This window comes from Salvelinus sp. IW2-2015, unplaced genomic scaffold (genome assembly GCF_002910315.2).
Source record: "Salvelinus sp. IW2-2015 unplaced genomic scaffold, ASM291031v2 Un_scaffold2398, whole genome shotgun sequence".
Taxonomy (NCBI): domain Eukaryota; kingdom Metazoa; phylum Chordata; class Actinopteri; order Salmoniformes; family Salmonidae; genus Salvelinus; species Salvelinus sp. IW2-2015.
Genome location: NW_019943720.1, coordinates 60,030 through 78,818, shown reverse-complemented (window position 1 = coordinate 78,818; position 18,789 = coordinate 60,030). Strand labels below are relative to the sequence as shown.

Genomic DNA, 18,789 nt, shown 5'->3' with positions numbered 1-18,789 from the left:
GCATTTTAATAACACAATGAAAACAAACTCCATCTTTGCACTAGTCACTCGTCACACAAAAAAGGCAACATAACATTGAAACTGGTTAGAAGAAAATATATCAAAATTCATAGAAATTTGAAAATGTTATAGAGGGGGCTATACAGGGTAAACTATTTAAAAAATGTATGAGAAAAGTACCAGGTTGATTAGCCATAATAGATTACTGTTTAGTCACAATACATATAAATAATATTACACAGGCTTGATGAATAAGGTAAGTTATAATATAAAGATATACAATGTTCTTTAAGAATGAAACAAAAAACGACATCTCATATCTGCATAAGTTCACAACAAATTCCTTTAATATTGTCGGTCCAAATGGACTTCACTTGCTACAACTTATTCAAACATATATACACAATAGCCTTGTATGTAGGCTACATTCTGTGATCGGAAGCATTACAGTCAGTCTTCTGACAAACTGAAAACACATTTTCAACAACCAAAACCATAAAATATATTTGTGTTGTAAAAGTTCTGTACATTAATTTTTGTTGGTCCAAAGTGTACAAAAAGAGATATTCAATAACATGCTACCTTGTCTGGCAACATTGTACAACAAGAGATATTCAATAACAGGCTGCCTTCTCTGGCAGCATCTGTCTAACTGGCCTCTCTACCTTTTATTGCGACCTTACTTTTTCACAGTGATGTTGTACGCAACAGGTCCTCTGAATGTGAAGCCCAAGTAGAATGTGACATTTTCATTGCCATAGGGAACTGACGCTGCATACAGTGGATGGATAGTGAACTTCTTTTTAGGACCCACAAGGTAGACGGTTCCATCTTCTGTCCAGCCAGAGACACGCTTAAACAGCTTTGTGATCACTGGTGTTGTCCACATTTCCCCACGAAACCACTTCATTCTTTTCACTGACACAGAGAGGAGCTTTGTGGTCGTTTCAACTTTGCTTTTGTGGACAATCTTCTCCCATCCAGTTCCATTCCCCAGGAAAAAATGAGTGTAAATCCTCCTTTTTCGCTGTGGAATATCCTTCATTTTGGTCCAGTAGCTTCTTTTCAGGAATTCAACAGCTGACTGTACAATGTCATATTTGCTCTCTTTGTCTTGATCCGTGTCATGCTCTTCTGGCCAAAACAGCAATGTGAGTAAGAAAAGAGCACTTGAAAGGCATTTCTGTTTCTCTTTAGGAAATTGCTGACTAAGTTTCTGAAGATCTTTGAGAGTAGCCAGTTTTGGAGACAGAGTAGAAAGGCAGCTTAGGGCAATGTGAGATGCTATGTAATTGACCAGATCCATCTGATCCATCCTCACCCTCAGAGGGTTGGTAGGATACAGAAATATGATATCCTCCAGCACTTTCACTTGGTCTTTATCCTTCTGGTCAGTCAGGAGGGATAAGATTGTCGTTATATTTCCACCACCAAGGCGATAGATTTTCATGCGTTTCGTGAAAGGAGTTTGGACTAGGTTGGACTCTGATGTTTTTTGGGCAGTGCTGAGTGAAAAGTCACTGAAGTACTTCCCATATTCAGAGGACTGTCTCACTAACCACTTCATGGGATTGAATATCTTCATCTCAGAACTTTCAATAGGTTCCTCCTCATCCGCGCCAATGTCAGCTTGAAAGTAACTCAGATCTTCTGAGATCCAGTCAAGGGATTCGTGCAGAGTAGTTTGCAGGTTCTTCAGTTTGCTGTGAAAACGTTCCCAGGGTTCCTTGACTTCTTCAGGAACATAGTCTGTGAGCAAGTACTTCAAACTTTCTGAATGACCATGTGCCTTGTTTGAAAACACACGCAGTGAGGAAATTAGCTTTAACAAGCTGAATCCGACTTCAACAGCTGCAAAAAAGCCTGAATTGTTCATGGAGTTATGGTCTGCGATTGCGGCCTGCTCACATTCTTGGAAGCATTCCATAGCTTTCAGTGCAGTTTCTAATGCATCAGCTGTGTTTTCTACGGTCTTTGGGACGTTCTCTATTGCTTTACACTTGGCATTGAACCAGCTCCTGTAGACCTGACCTTTGGTGTTCAGGATGTAGCAGTTGTTAGGCATCTTTTTGCCTGCTATTTCTGCCCACTGTTCTGCCTCTTCAAATTTGTTGTGTCTGTAGTTCAGACGGGCAAGCTGCTGAGCAAAGAATGGATCTTTGTGGAAACGTTTATATGCCTCTCTGAGAAGCTCAATTGCTTTGTCAGGGCCCTCATTTTTACTCACATGCTCAATGAGTGGAGAAAAAAAGCTGTCAGATTCATCACCTTTGCTTATTCTGCAACGCTTCATGAACAGGTCTCGCAGAAACTTCAAGTAATCCTCTTTTCCAAACCTGTGTTCGAAAAGCACATCCTCATGAAGAAGATCCATTGCTAATCTGCCTTGAGTCCCTTGACCTTGCTGGTGGTCACCCAAAAGATGCTGGAGAATTTCCTTTGCTACAAATGGATGAATGATTCGGATTGATTCAATATATGTTCTGTCATCTCTCAGGTGTATGAAGACGAGTTTGGCCGGCTCACTCAGTGATCTCTCAAATGTATGCTGGCGAAACCTATCCATGTGAATAGTTAAAGCTAGCAGAGTTTCACAGTGGGACTGGGAAATGAAGGAGTTCTGAACATATGTGTTCAGCAATGCCACATACCGAATGAGGCGAGTGACAACAGATCCATGGTCAATGCCTTGCAGCAAATGTTTCACAAATTGTTCAACATACTTGACAATCTTCTTGTGCTCAAATTCTTCACTCATCAAGACGAATGTCAAGATGAATTCTGGCTGGTACTGTTCTTCAAGCTTCTGCCGTTTCCCAGCAAACTGTCTCTTCTCTTCTTTTGATAGTTTGTGAGTGACAGCTACATTCTGCAATGGCAAGTCCTTGCACATCTTCTCTGGGTTATGGGATCGTCTGCAGCTCAACAGAATGAAACACAGTGTTCCTTGCACAATTTTTTTAGTGTAGCTTGCAACCTCTAATTCATGCTTCAAATCATCCAGATGTTCTTTGTCACAGTCCTCAACCAACAGGAGTACTGGGAGGCATTTCTGGGAATCCTTTTCTTCGTACTCTCTAAGTTGAACAGCATGCTCAGAGATTATGGTAGCAGAGTATGACGGTTTCACAACAGCACATCTTAGGTCTGTCCTCTTGTTCCATAACACTTGCCTTCCCACTGTGCTTCCACCGCTTCCTGGGTGATGGTAGATGTTGATACTGTTCACAGCTAATTGGTCTATACTCCACTTCTGAGTGTCACTGAGAAGTTTTGAGACGTCCCAGTAGGCATCCCGTTGAATGACATCCCCCACAAACTTCTTCTCTGCAAGCCAGAAATTCAACCAGGTCACTCTTCCCCCGTGGTAAAACTGTCTTTCAATGTTTTCTTTCTCTGCCTCGATAAAGTCATCACTAGTTTCATCACAATGGTAAACACTGAGAATCTCTAGAGAATACATCCTTTCCTCGTCACGGGTCTCAAAAGGGCACTGTCCTTTAACATGGGTAGACAGATGTTTGGTTGCTCTAGTGGTGACATGTTGAATACGTTGAAGTGTGCCATTCACATGGCTCATTTTCATCCCAACAACGCTGGAGCGGTTCACAGTTTCTGTTCCACATGAGAGCTCAGCAAAGTGTTGCCATTTCTGATAGTTGTCTTCAGATTCTGAGATACAGATGATGTCATCATGACCCTCCATGTCAGTGAAGAATACATTGAAGGTGTGCAAGAGTGGTTTCTCGACTGGGGAGGTGAGAAGGAAGACCACAGTGAATGTGCCTTTTGGCAAAATCTGTTTGCAGATCAGTGACACGGAATCCCTGAGGAGTGTCATTTTTGTTTTGATCCATGTCATCTCATCACAGGGGTTTTCATTCCCTTTGTAATCGCTTCGTCCATTGCAAAATATCCAGCTGGTTTGCTCAAACAAATGCAGGTGACTCACAAAGTCGCCAATGCTCATGCCATCTGGGATTTTGTAGTTCTGCATGAAATGCATATTTGCAGCATGGTGCTGAATGTATTTACTGCAGAATCCTGACACTTTGGAATCAGGGTCAAAATCAAACACACAGAAAATGTTCATGTTAAGCAAGAAGTCAATGCTGCTCAAATCATCTGGTTTGAACTTGTTAGTGACAAGAATGTACCATTTCTCCTTTTCAATTAATTTCTTGCCACTGGTTATCAGCATGGTGAGTTTCCTTCCGAGGTCTTGGCAGATGTCTGGGGTGTTAACATATCGACAATGCTCAGCCTCTTCTCTTTGGGCATCTCTGTCTCTGACTCGCTGGTAGAAGTCATTTTGATCARTCACTGGCTCGGTTTTTGATCCTACCCTGCAATAGATTGTTTCCTTTTCATGCTCAATCTTGTTAGAGGACTCTTTGAAGTTTGGCAGGCGAACAGAGTACACTCGGTTCTTAACAATGCTTATGGAGGGAACAATATCAACCTCCACCACGTATCTTTTTTCTGTGCTATTTATGTCCATAACCTCTATAAACTGAGGTGGGCGTATGCACTGTCGCACATGCTCGCTGTCAGAGCAAGAGAAACTCCTTTCAATGTGATCCAATGCATCAACATATATATCTTTCTCAAAAACCGGAACACCGATTATCTCACCATGCACATAGCCTGCATCATCCCTACTGTCCATCACACCAAAGTGTATTGTGCCATTTGATCTGATATTCATGCAGCCACTACCGAATTTGAGAACRTCTTTGGCAAATTTTGCCTGTAGTCTRGTGCGGTCCAATTTGGCAGCATTGTCAAYTGACTTYTACTCATGACAGGGAGATATCAGATCAAATACACCAGATTCAGGTTGCAGAACACTATGTTTGACATATGTGAAATCAATGCCTTCTTTGCCAAATGGCCGTGGCTTGCAGTCTCTCTTTGTGGTTAACACATTGTCCTCAACAGATTGTCCTTGATGAGTTTGTTTCTCTTCCTCTGAAAGACCTTGATCTGTCMCTGGAATCTGGGGAGCTGATCCCTGCTTCTTCTTTTTACTTTCCTMTTCASTATTGTTGCTWCATTGAGGCTTTTCCTTGCCCCGAGTTCTCTGTTTGGTGTCTACAAGCTCATTTCTCTTTCTGATGATCAACAGAGCTGGTCCTGATTTCATTCCAATCTCTTTTCTCAGATAGTCCTCAGTCAGTACAAGGAGAATTCTCCCATCTACCTCTTCCTCATAACATTCCTTGATGTATTGCTCCTTCACTCCAATAGTTCTTAACCAGGAGCTCACGTGGGAGTCAGTCCATTTTTCAACAGGCAGTTCATCAGGTTCCTCTGCTGTAGAATATAATAGAAAAATCAAATAACTGATGTATTACCTATATTAAGTATTAGTAGAATATAAAAACATCTTTACACCAATATCTCAAACAATTTCTTACCCATTATTGCACTTCAGTCTACGAGATCACTGCTGTGTAGGGTCTTGCATAATCAGTCTGAGGAAAATAGTAACGATTGATCGTTTTTAAAATAAAAAGATTTATGATGACAATCAACTACATGACCTTAAATTTGCACTTCTTGTTTTTCTACAGTGTGTTGCTGCAGTGAAACATATTTGCCATTAAACTACAAAAGAAGTACAGCATTTAGTAGGCTGTGAATATAAAAAGTTTCTTCTTTCTTGGTAGCCAGTGAGAAAAATTACATTGAAAAAATTTATTTCACTTTGGAGCCAAGTTCATTTTCAGTTCAGTTGTAAGTGAAAGTTGAAAATACATCTTTCACGGACGTTATAAAGATGTATTTTTATGGATGTTGAAATTGCGTATGACATTAAAGCCATGTTCATCTTCAGTTCTAAGTCAAAGTTCAAAAGACGTATTTTTATGGATTTTGAAAAGACGTCTCTGCCAGATGTTGAAAACACATAATCAGCCCTTTGAATTTTTCCACATTTTGTTACGTAACAGCCTTATTTTAAAATTGATTAAATTAATTGTTTTCCTCAATTTACACACAATACCCCATAATAACTCAAAATTGAGCTCAGGTGCATCCTGTTTCCATTTATCATCCTCAAGATGTTTCTACAATTTGATTGGAGTCCACCTGTGGTAAATTTAATTGATTGGACATCATTTGGAAAGGCACAAACACCTGTCTATATAAAAAATACCACAGTTGACAGTGCATGTCAGAGCAAAAACCAAGCCATGAGGTCAAAGGAATTTTCCGTTGAGCTACGAGACAGGATTGTGTCGAGGCACAGATCTGGGGAAGGGTACCAAAACATTTCTGCAGCAGAGAGAGTCCAAGAACATAGTGGCCTCCATCACTCTTAAATGGAATAAGTATGGAACCATCAAGACTCTAGCTAGAGCTGGCCGCCCAGCCAAACTGAGCAATCGGGAGAGAAGGGCCTTGGTCTGGGAGATGACCAAGAACCTGTTGGGTTCCTCTGTGGAGATGGGAGAACCTTCCAGAAGGACAACCATCTCTGCAGCATGCCACCAAATCAGGTCTTTATGATAGAGTGGCCAGGCGGAAGCCACTCCTCAGTAAAAAGGCGCTTGACAGCCCACTTGGAGTATGCCAAAAGCCCACTTGGAGTTTGCCAAAAGGCACCTAAATGACTCTCTGACCATGAGAAGCAAGATTCTCTGGTCTGATGAAACAAAGATTGAACTCTTTGACCTGAATACCAAGTGTCACATCTGGAGAAAACCTGGCACCATCCCTACGGTGAAGCATGGTGGCAGCATCATGCTGTGGAGTTGTTTTTCAGCGGCAGGGACTGGAAGACTAGTTAGGATCAAAGGAAACATTTACGGAGCAAAGTACAGAGAGATCCTTGATGAAAACCTGACCTCAGACTGGGGCGAAGGTTCACCTTCCAACAGGAGAACAACCCTAAGCACACAGCCAAGACAACGCAGGAGTGGCTTCGGGACAAGTCTCTGAATGTCCTTGAGTGGCCCAGCCAGATCCCGGACTTGAAAATAGCTGTGCAGCGACGCTCCCAATCCAACTTGACAGAGCTTGAGAGGATCTGCAGAGAAGAATGGGAGAAACTCCCCAAATACAGGTGTGCCAAGCTTGTGGCATGTTACCCAAGAAGACTTGAGGTTGTAATCGCTGCCAAAGGTGCTTCAACAAAGTACTGAGTAAAGGGTCTCAACACTTATGTAAATGTGATATTTCAGTTTTATTTTTTATAAAACTTGCAAAAATTGATAAGTATTTTTTTCTCTGTCATTATGGGGTATTGTGTGTAAATTGAAGAAAAAATACAATTTAATACATTTTTGAATAAGGCTGTAARGTAACAAAATGTGGAAAAAGTTAAGGGTTCTGAATACTTTCTGAATGTTCTCTACATGTCAATGATGAAACCATTATGTATCATTCAAAAAAATATTTTGTTCTGATTGAAAGAGCAATATTTTGATTATTTATCATTGCGCCAATCTGTCACTTGCACTTATTTCAAAAGCTGAAGAACTGGCAGTGATCATGTTCAAAGATTAGACACAACCAACAGAACAACAACTCCAACAATATTCTCAGTAACGGTTACAGAAACATTTTACTCATTATGACTGTGATACACTACATGGCCAAAAGTATGTGGACTGCTCTTCGAACATTCAGTCCAAAATCATTGCTACAGCATATTACATTATAAACAATTCTGTACTTCCAACTTTGTGGCACGGACAATGCTCCCGTGCACAAAGCGAGGTCCATACAGAAATGGTTTGTCGAGATCAGTGTGGAAGAACTTGACTTGCCTGCACAGAGCCCTGACCTCAATCCCATTGCGCACCTTTAAGAAGAACTGGAACGCAGACTGCGAGCCAGGCCTAATCGCCCAACATCAGTGCCCGACATCACTAATGCTCCTGTGGCTGAATGGAAGCATGTCCCTGCAGCAATGTTCCAACATCTAATGGAAAGCCTTCCCAGAAGAGTGGAGGCTGTTATAGTAGCAATGGGGGGACCAACTCCATACGAATTCCCAAGAGTTTGGAATGAGATGTTCGACAAACAGGTGTCCACGTACTGTTGGCCATGTAGTGTATTATTCACAAGTGATAGGCTAATAAGGTCACCCATAAGACTGTTGTTGCTTTTTTTTTATCTTGTCTTTACATATACTAAATAATATAAACTCAGCAAAAAAAGAAACGTCCCTTTTTCAGGACCCTGTCTTTCAAAGAAAATGTTGGAAAATGTTCAAGAACATATTAAACTAAGTAGCTAAATAAATCGTTAAATTAAGTTTAATACATTTCATCTGTAGCAAATATTGGGCTTACCAATGGGGCGGGTGAAGATAAACCAGACGTTGACGGGGATAAAACAGACGCCCAAGAGGTTTGAAACAAGGTTAGGTATTTATGGCTCGTTTTTTCCCACAGCAGATAAACTCTGAAGTTTTTCACCTGACAGAAAAAAAAGGGATAGGAATAAGTTTTGCTCTGTTGCCGCACTCTCGACAAGCGTAGCCTACAGGGTATAGTTCTCCTCACCCTGTGAAATTGTTCTAGAATACTTCTCCTCGTGAAATTGTACCATTGCATACATAAATATGTTCAGCTCTTAATACGCCTCACATCGTTATAAAAAAAAAATCTCGGTATGATATAAAGATTGGGGCGGCAGGTAACCTAGCGGTAGCGGTTAAGAGCGTTGGGCCGGTACGAATCCCCGAGCGGACTAGGTGATAAATCTGTCGATGTGCACATGAAAAAAGTTTAACTTTACCCTAATTGCAACTGTAAGTCGCACTGGATATGAGCTAAAATCTAAATGACTAAAATATACATCTATAGAAGGCTCATCTTTCCAGCTGGTAGATTTCTATCTGCTGCTGTACTAGAGATGGGTGGTATTGAATGCTAGAACGCTCAGTCTCTTAGTGAAAATCAAGGAACAAAACTGTCTCGCGTCATAGGGGCGGGCTTTTATCGGTAAGTTTCGTTTAGGAGAAAAGGAGAGTTATCCGTGCAAGCAAGGCAGGCACTGGCAAGGTTGGACCCCCCTCTGGCTTGCAGCGGAAGTCAGTTACATGTTGTTATGTTTGCTTTGTCCCAAGAACTGAAAAATGTAAAGTTCAAAGTCCCAAATATAATGCTGATTTATTTGGCATCTTCACTCAAACAGGGATATTTTGTTGGCAACGCAAAATTAGAAAATTGTGAAACAGTGGCTCTCTATTCTTGCATAATCAGGATGGTATGTTTAGTTTTTTAGACATTGAATAATTAAGCAAAAAAGGCCGAAGGGGGTGTGGTATATGGCCAATATATTGTACTATGGCTAACGCTTCGATCACACCAACATTGTTCTTGCATTTTGGTACCACAGAATTACATTATTTGCGCAATTACCCTGTCGGTGTGTTCGAAAGCATCCTTGCGCAAAATAGCACGCAGCATCATCTGGATATGTATGCAACAAAAGTTCAACATTCACCTTATGCTACCATTTCTGTCTGGCCGTCTATCTATACATACAGTTTGGCGCATAGGTTCGATAAATCCAACATATGCACCACACCGAACGCACTGCAACACAATGCTCCAAATGCAGTGTTTCATTGATAATGAATGTAATTCTAGGGTACCAAAATGCAATGATGCTGTTGGTGTGTTCAAAGCGTAAGGGATGTTCTTATGCACAATGCAAGTGCCTGGACACAGCCCTTAGCCATGGTATATTGGTCATATACCACAAACCCCCAAGGTGCCTTATTGCTATTATAAACTGGTTACCAACTTATAGCAGTAAATATAAATGTTTTGTCATACAACTGGTATATGTTCTGATATACTGTACCATGGCTGTCAGCCAATCAGCATTCAGGGCTCGGACCACCCAGTTTATAATCCAAATTATAAACTGGGTGGTTGGAGCCCTGAATGCTGATTGGCTGACAGTCATGGTATATCAGACCGTATACCACAGGGGTTAATTAAGCAATGGCTGTATCCAGGCTCTCCGCCATGCGTTGTGCCTAAGAACAGCCCTTAGCTGTGGTATATTGACCATATACCACATCCCCTCGTACCTTATTGCTTAATTAGCCCATTAACCAAATCATTCATTTTGACTTTAGCTGAAACCCCTAATTTGACAAAATGCACAAGTAACATTTTTGGGGATGTATACTAAACAAAAATATAAACGCAACAATTGTATTTTACTGAGATAAAGTTCATATAAGGAAATTAGTCCATTAAAATAAATTAGGCCCTAATCTATGGACTTCATGACTGGGCATAGGCCCACCCACTTGGCATCCAGGCCCATCCACTGGGGAGCCAGGCCCAGCCAATCAGAATATGTTTTTGCCCCACAAGAGGGCTTTATCCCCCCCCGTCCCATCCCGTCCCCCCTGGGTGGCTGGTCTCAGACGATCCCGCAGTTGAAGCTGGATGTGGAGGTTCTAGGCTGCCATGGTTACATGTGGTCTGCGGTTGTGAGGCCGGTTGGAGGTACTGCTAAATTCACTAAAACGACGTTGGAGGCAGCTTGTGGTAGAGAAATGAACATTCAATTCTCTGGCAACAGTTCTAGTGGACATTCCTGTAGTCAGCATGTCAATTGCACGCTCCCTCAAAATTTTAGACATCTGTGGCATTGTGTTGTGTGACAAAACTGCACATTTTAAAGGGGCCTTTTATTGTCCCCAGCACAAAGTTCACCTGTGTAACGATCATGAGGTTTCATCGGCTTCTTGATATGCCAAACCTGTCAAGTGGATAGATTATCTTGGCAAAGGAGAAATGCTCACTAACAGGGATGGAAACCAAATGTGTGCACAAAATTTGAGAAAAATATGCTTTTTTGCAACATTTTCTGAGATTTTTTCTCTCTTCAGGTCATGAAACATGGAACCAACACTTTACATGTTGAGTTTATATTTTTGTTCAGTGTAGTATGAACATTACAAAATACCCACCTGAAGTAAAATAATTCCACTTACAAACTAAATCAAATAATAACAAACTATTACAGTTGATAAATGTAATAAATTAAAGACCTATTCATCTGTCATTCACCAACAATTGATATGATTGAATAAAACATGTGGCTTTAAAGAATATAGTATGAGAAAAAATATAGATAATTCCACCATCAAAGAATGGACCAAAAAAGAAAAACCTGGAATGTTAAGCGAATACTTTTTGTAACCATCCTATCATGACTTGTAGCTGAACCAGTTTTAGTAAAGGCCTAGTGTGTCAGAGATCAAGCAAACAAGACTTTGGGTGACACCCTGCAATAAAAACACAATCAGATCACATTTCTTTGTGTCTGATGTACAGCACAACGCTAACAGAGATAAAAGTAGAAAAGATAAACACATTATGCTTTTACCAGTGTTCAGTTCAAACAACCTTTGGACTATCTGCCCTCGCCTGCACAGGACGACAGGCACGGAAATAGCCTTGATTCAAGAGAGAAAAGCCGTCACTAGCAGCATCTGCAACGACAAGCAAAACTATTTAAGAGACGTCTACCCACACAGAGCTCACAAACATAGCATAGTGTTATTTAAAAAGGCACAATGGCCACATCACTTGATTATCAATGATTAAGTCATTATCAAGTCATCACTTATACAAAAATATACACCTCTTTACAGTGAAAAGGCTCACTGAGGGAACATTGGACAGTAAAATTACCATTGTTGACTTAAGTCTTCCAACAACATCAACAGAAGAATTCCTCCCTTGCATTGCTTGACATCAGGAGGGACTCCATTGCAAATAAAACAGATTATCTCTGCCCACACTAGTTAATTTACACCCTGGCTTCTTGATGCATTGGGGGACCTTGGAACAATTCCAAATCAAATTAAATGTTATTTGTCAAATGTGCCGAAAACACCTTACCGTGAAATGCTTACTTACAAGCCCTTAACTCTATTTCTTGAACTGCATTGTTGGTTAAGAAAATAAACTAAGGTAAAAAAGGAACACAAAATAACAATAACTTTTTATTCCACCATTGGTCCATCACCATAAATCCCGCCATAATCCACAGACAAACAACGCACTATTCATAAACAACTCAACTCATTCACTGGGTAAATTTCACACAGAATTATCACTATTCATAAACTCAACTCATTCACTGGGTACCTCTACAATAATAAAATAAAACACCATCCCTTAGGTCAAAGTGGCCTTGGTAATTGTCGCTGAATTACCTCTAAAAAAATAAAAAATAACTAGTATTCAGTAATGGTCGCCTGCATTACAACCCGAAATAAAGTAAGAGATGATTATCACAAAACCACCTCTCCAAAACAACTAGTATTCAGTAATGGTCGCCCGCATTACCACCCGAAATAAAAAAACTAAAATCAATCATTAATTTCATTCATCCTATATTGACATCAAGCATTTCACCAATAGCCCGTTATGTAATTTCGGGCTATTGTAAACCTCATGTAAACCTGTATCTTGATACAGTTGAAGTACTGTGCCATGTGAACACAAAAAAAATCTGGCCAGATTAAGTAGCATGATACATTACAAACTCTACTAGCTCAAAAAGGTTCTTTATTATAAACCAAAAACTATTAACTTTAAACAAAGAAAAAGGAATGAGGTGTGAAAGTATCATAATGTAGGGTGTATGTAAAGTGCAGGGATGCGTGAATCTGTGTGTGTGAATATGACTGAGTGAAAACTACGTAAAACTACAAAGGAACAAACAAACTCGAGGACTTCCTATGACTAGGGGTTTCAATAAGATAGTTCAAATCTGACACTTTACGCAACACAGTGAAAGGACCACAGTATTTAGCCTGAAAAGGTGAACTTTCAAGAGGCAGAAGAGCAAGTACACGATCACCGGGACTAAACTCACGCAGCTCAGCCTGTCCGTCATATTTCAATTAATTTTCTGTTTAGAACATTTTAGTTTTCTTTCGCCAAGTTCACCAGCCCTATACAACTTCAACCTAAACCATTTACATAGTCAATAAGGTTCCGAGGTTCCTCAGAAAAATAATTTTAGACCTCAACAAGTCTGGTTCATACTTGGAAGCAATTTCCAAACGCCTGAAGGTACCACGTCATATGTACAAACAATAGTACGCAGGTATTAACACCATAGGATCACACAACAGTCATACCGCTCAGGAAGGAGACGCGTTCTGTCTCCTAGAGATGAATGTATTTTGGTGCGAAAGTGCAAATCAATCCCAGAACAACAGCAAAGGACCTTGTGAAGATGCTGAGGAAACAGATACAAAAGTATCTATATCCCACAGTAAAACGAGTCCTATATCACAACAATGAAGACCGCTCAGAAAAGGAACGAAGCCACCGATCCCAAAACCGCCATAAAACGCCAGCTACGGTTTGCAACTGCACATGGAACAAAGATCGTCTTTTTGGAGAAATGTCCTCTGGTCTGATGAAACAACAAATAGAACTGTTTGGCCATAATGACCTTGTTATGTTTGGAGGAAAAAGGGGGAGGCTTGCAAGCCGAAGAACACCATCCCAACGTGAAGTACGGGGGTGGCAGCATCATGTTGTGGGGGTGCTTTGCTGCAAGAGGGACTGGTTGCACTTCACAAAATAGATGGCCATCATGAGGTAGGAAAATTATTGTGATATATTGAAGCAACAAACTCAAGACATCAGTCAGGAAGTTAAGCTTGGTCGCAAATGGGTCTTCCAAATGCGCATGACCTCAAGCATACTTCCAAAGTTGTGGGCAAAATGGCTTAAAGACAACAAAGTCCAAGGTATTGGAGTGGCAATCACAAAGCCCTGACCTTAATCATATAGAACATTTGTGGGCAGAACTGAAAAAGCGTGTGCGAGCAAAGGAGGCCTACAAACCTAACTCAGTTACACCAGCTCTGTCAGGAAGGAATGGCCAAAATTCACCCAACTTATTGTGGAAGCTTTGGTGAAGGCTACCCGAAACGTTTTGACCCAAGTTAAACAATTTAAAGGCAATGCTACCAAACACTAATTGAGTGGTATGTAAACTTCTGACCCACTGGGAATGTGATGAAAGAAATAAAAGCTGAAATAAATCATTCTCTCTACTATTATTCTGACATTTCACATTCTTAAAATAAAATGGCGATCCTAACTGACCTAAGACAGGGAATTTTTACTAGGATTAAATGTCAAGAATTGTGAAAAACTGAGTTTAAATATATTTGGCTAAGGTGTATGTAAACTTCTGACTTCAACTGTAAGTGTGGCGCAGCAGGTGGGGGAAGCGGGAAGTGAAGTAGGATCGACAAAGTCATCAGGGATGGAGCCCAGAGTCTTCTGGACCTCTGCTGGTAACTCCCTGTAATGGTGCTTCTATAGGAGGGACAAAAGAAGAAGGATTCATATTAACTGACATCTAATCAGGTTTAAGCGCATAAGAGCCTGTGGTACAGAGAAGGGTATACATACACTGTTACACCAAAACATAATTCTGTCACTCCTTCCCTCCAGCAATGATTCGTACATCATAAAGGTACTGTTGCTCCATTTAGCCAGAAAGACACCCATACCTTGTTTCTCATGTCGCGGAAAAGATCTCTGACGGACCCTCCTTTATATGACCGGAATTTGCGTAGGTCTGCCAAGAGAAAATACATGCAATGAGTAATCCACACAGTAAATTATTATAATTTATTCTAAAATCTGTAAAACACACCAATCCCCTAGTCAAGTCTCATAATGCAGCAAGATTGAAATACCTCACAATGTCCTGGTTTAAAGTTAAATATCCTATAAATATAGTCTACCTGTCAGGAAATCTTCAGCCGACTAGTTCTCCACAAGGCATAAAAACTAAAACATAACAAGCTAAATAGATAAATGACTATTATGCAAATTAAAGTCATGAATGCAACAGTCACAGCGAACTTTCTCTCACCATTTCTTTCATATACAGTAGCATATTAAGATTAGCAAATACATTTGGAGACACTCATGATGGTCCGATTTGAAAATTCCATGCAAACAGAAAGTGTCCAGATAAAAAGTATTTTATAAATATTGATTGATGCCACATCTTGCCAGGATGGGTCTCTACAGGTGTAAACGGTACAGCCAAATGGTTACTTGCATAGTAGCAATATCAGTGTCAAAATAAAAATAAAAATATACAGTATGTACAAGAACAATATCAATAACAATATCAGTGATAGATGAGGTAGTTATATATGCATACAATCTGGGGTAAAGTGGCTGAGCAGCAGGATAAATAAATAATAGTAGCAGGAGTCATTTGAATAGAGGCACTGCAGATAGTGCTGATGGTCTGTCTYAACCACACATGAACAAGGGAATCTATATTTATTTGGAGAGCCTGTTTCTGTCCTGCCCTTGACTTTGGTGCAGGGCATGTGATGCCCATAGCCTCTTCGTCAGCAAAAATCCCTGATCTTCTCAAAAACACATGTTTGTCTAGCTGTGTCCAGGTGGTGCTTGTACAGGCAGACCATCCGTGGGAGGAAGAATGTCAGCATTGGCAGCAGCAGAGTCCGAACGCTCCTTGGCGACAATACCAGGCTCACCAGTCCGAACGCTCCTTGGCGACAACAACACCAGACTCCAGAGCATTGACGCTGTAAAACAGGAAATAACCCAAAAAACGTAGAAGACATCAATTCACCTCCCAAGATTATATAAGAAGAATAACCTCATACAATGCAACAAAAATTATATTCACCTTATTAAGTGCTACTACTGCTTGAACTGTGGCAGCGGCCTGAAGTACAGAGTCAGGTGTTGTTGCCAACCATAGCTTTCCACCAGCACTGTACCATCCTCCAGTCCAAACCAGCTGTGGGATGTTGACCCCTGTCACAGTGCTTTCCTTCACAACGCCAGCAATCTCAGACAAAGTGTTCACTCTGGTCTTTCTGAAGCGCTGCTTGATGAGGCCGAAGCACCAGTCGGGGGCAAAATTGGAGTTGCCTGTGATCAGGAAGTGAAGGTCCAGACTGTGGTGGAGCTTGTGCATGGTCCACCAGGCACAATACCAGAGCACAAACTTGTTCTTCTTTTGGCATTGCCACTGCAGTTATTATCACAATTCAGGTCCACACGTGTTTCCCAAACTCCGTAGTTGGTGAAAGATGGTGCTATGTAGTTGATGACTGCGCTGCTGCCTTTGCTGGATGACATGCTTTCATCAATCAAGTAGTTGACTTGTTGTGGTATTACTTCACAGCAGACACCAAACAAGCCACACCATTTATGGTGGATAATGCCTATATGGTGGATGGTGCCTAATGTAGAAAATGTATTCGCTTTCACCAGTCTAGTTCTTACACATAAGTGAAAGGAGATGAAGGAAAGGAGATGAGGCAGCAAGTTCAGACTACTAGGACATTGGGACACAGACAGCCACTATCTTTTCCTTAGCTATTACCCAAAAGGAATTAGTTGTGGACCACCAGTGGCCCAACCCACCATAGCAAACACTGGGATATGAGACAAGAAAGGATATTCAGTAACAGGAAGTTACAGCTAAAAGTCATATATAGCCATACCTATAACCTGGAGTACTGTCTGACAACACTCTGAGGGTCAGGGCCCAGGAAGAAGTACGGTCCAGGATTCCTCCCACAGCCACCCAGGTCAGAGCAGGGCTAGGCTGCAGCACCACCTCTACAGAGAGAAGGAGAGGTCAAACTCAGCTCAATCATGTAAACCTGTATCTTGATACAGTTGAAGTACTGTGCCATGTGAACACAAAATATATTCTGGCCAGAGCTGCTTAGTAGCATGATAACATTACAAACTCTACTAGCTCAAACCAAAGCCGTTCCTATTAGAACAAAACATTTCTGCTTAAGGATATGGTACATGGAGCAACATGCTTTCTTACCCATGGCATTACTGTTGAGCAGAAAGACACCGTGAGCCTGTCCATCCCCCTCCTGCACATGTAGAACGGATGGGAAGCCATAAAGGTTGGCATCGCCCTGCAAGGTGGACAAAGAAGACACATCTGACTTACTTACCACTCCTGACCATGATTTAAAAAGGAAACAAATGAATGATAATGATGACGATAATGACGATGACGTCAGACTCACGTGGGGCGCCATGTCCCTGTTCCAAAGGGTAAGGGAGGTCCAATTGAGGTCCAGGCTGAGGGGTGTAGTTTTCCCCAGCCCAGACACCAGTGAGGAGCCAGGGAGGTGGACAGCTGCAGGTACTGTCAGCATACAGCAGCGGGGCCACCGTGGTGTTCACACTGACAGACAGAGGACAAAGGTGTCATGCTTATGACAGTTGTAAGTCAGGGACAGAGAGCATCTTATGTCATGCTTTTGGCAACTATAAGTAGGGACAGGGGCACCTCATATCATGCTACAAGTAGAAACACAGCGATATAAACCAAATTAAATTGTATTTGTCACATACACATATTTAGCAGACGTTATTGCGGTGTAGCGAAATGCTGTGTCCTAGCTCCAACAGCGCAGTAGTATCTGCAAGCCAATTTACCCTTTGGGATCTATAAATCCTAACTGATCTTATGTTAGGCCTATGACGTGGTATCAAACCAGTTTTTATGTCAGGTTTATGAGATCTGATCAATGAACCAGTGCCCAGACATATTAGACATAAAGAACAACTGACAATGAATACTCACAGGACACGGCCGTTGGATTTTCGGCGCCTATGAACCCAAAAGGGTCCGGGTTGAAACTCAGTGACATATTGGTGGTCCTGGGTGTCAGTGTTACTCCTGGACTGGGCAGTGGATAAAGGAACTTCATATCGCCGGGACGACGGATCCTTCAACTGTCAGGAGAAGAAACGTGTTATGACTCTTTACACAATAATGTGGTCCGAGGAGAATGATTCTCGGTGATGAGCGATTGGTTTATAATAAAAGTCATGAAAAAAGTAATGAAGAAAAACATTTAGCAAATACTGTACGCCATTTTCAGAGGCAACACTTTTAAAAGCAATGTTATGAGAAAGCAATGGCAATCAAAACCCTGTTTGGCAGTAAATATACGAGTGGTATACAGCCACAGAGACTCACAGTGAGGTGCAGTCGGCCTTCTGTCTCATCCAGGATCTCCAACCGGAGCGTAGAGATATCCCGGGGCAGGTAGGAGGGAGTGGGCCTCGTAAGGGTGGCAGCCTGGAAGTGGGGTGAGGGGCCACATCCTGTAGCCGCTGTATGACGGGGGGTAAAAGCACCAAGGGGGTCCTCCAGAGAGGCCTTCTGGTAGGGGGCATAGCAGCACCCTCTCCCCTGACACTCTGTCTGGCTCAGAACTCGTCCCGGCCGCAGTCAAAGCGGCTCTCCAGGGCTACCCTCCTACACTCTGCCTGTCTGGGACCACTGGAGCTGGCTGGATGGCTGGGGCTGGATGGGAGCTACCCCTCTGGAGGTTCACTATCTCCCTCTCACCGGCCCTGTTTTGTTGCTGGAACTCTTCCACTCTAAACCAGGTCTTACTGACAGGTGATTGGTGTCTCATCTGGTTGTTGTTTGCTAGTTAACTTTATCAGTGACAACTTTTGGTCAGAAGAGGTAGCTAAGGTGTGAACATGTTATCAAGGCCAAGGTGAGCAGGGCTGAGAGAACCAGGGCCAGACAGACAGACTAGACACAACCCATGTCCGTGTCGATGGTGGGAACATCTGGGAGGTGGTGGGAAAAACTGCTGCAAATGCTGACGAGCCCAATCTTCAAGTGTAGAAAGTCTGAAAATGAAAATGATATGAACGGTCGCCTGGATAATTGGCAACTATGGACGTACTACAACAAATTGTGGACCTACCACTT

At 41.7% G+C, this 18,789-nt stretch overlaps 2 protein-coding genes and 1 long non-coding RNA gene across 4 annotated transcripts; all 3 read right to left on the bottom strand.

The window, feature by feature from the left end:
• Positions 1 to 666: 666 nt before the first annotated feature.
• Positions 667 to 8,867, bottom strand: samd9l (sterile alpha motif domain containing 9 like). 2 transcript variants are annotated; one of them, XM_024141102.2, is given in 3 exon segments: positions 667 to 5,316; positions 5,421 to 5,477; positions 8,304 to 8,867. In XM_024141102.2, coding segments are annotated over 2 exon segments (4,641 nt in total). In that variant the 5' UTR covers positions 5,425 to 5,477; positions 8,304 to 8,867; the 3' UTR covers positions 667 to 679.
• Positions 8,868 to 14,009: 5,142 nt separating this feature from the next.
• LOC112073868 (lysosomal alpha-glucosidase-like) lies at positions 14,010 to 17,134 on the bottom strand. Its single transcript, XM_024141104.2, has 4 exons — positions 17,075 to 17,134; positions 16,864 to 16,960; positions 14,534 to 16,643; positions 14,010 to 14,336 (listed from the first exon to the last, which is right to left on the bottom strand). The coding sequence occupies exons 1-3, from the start codon at positions 17,084 to 17,086 to the stop codon at positions 16,510 to 16,512; spliced, it is 243 nt and encodes an 80-aa protein (XP_023996872.1). The 5' UTR covers positions 17,087 to 17,134; the 3' UTR covers positions 14,010 to 14,336; positions 14,534 to 16,509.
• A 36-nt stretch (positions 17,135 to 17,170) lies between these two features.
• LOC139025230 (uncharacterized) lies at positions 17,171 to 18,368 on the bottom strand. Its single transcript, XR_011476703.1, has 3 exons — positions 18,037 to 18,368; positions 17,638 to 17,789; positions 17,171 to 17,235 (listed from the first exon to the last, which is right to left on the bottom strand). It is a non-coding gene; the product is annotated as an uncharacterized lncRNA (long non-coding RNA).
• Positions 18,369 to 18,789: the final 421 nt, after the last annotated feature.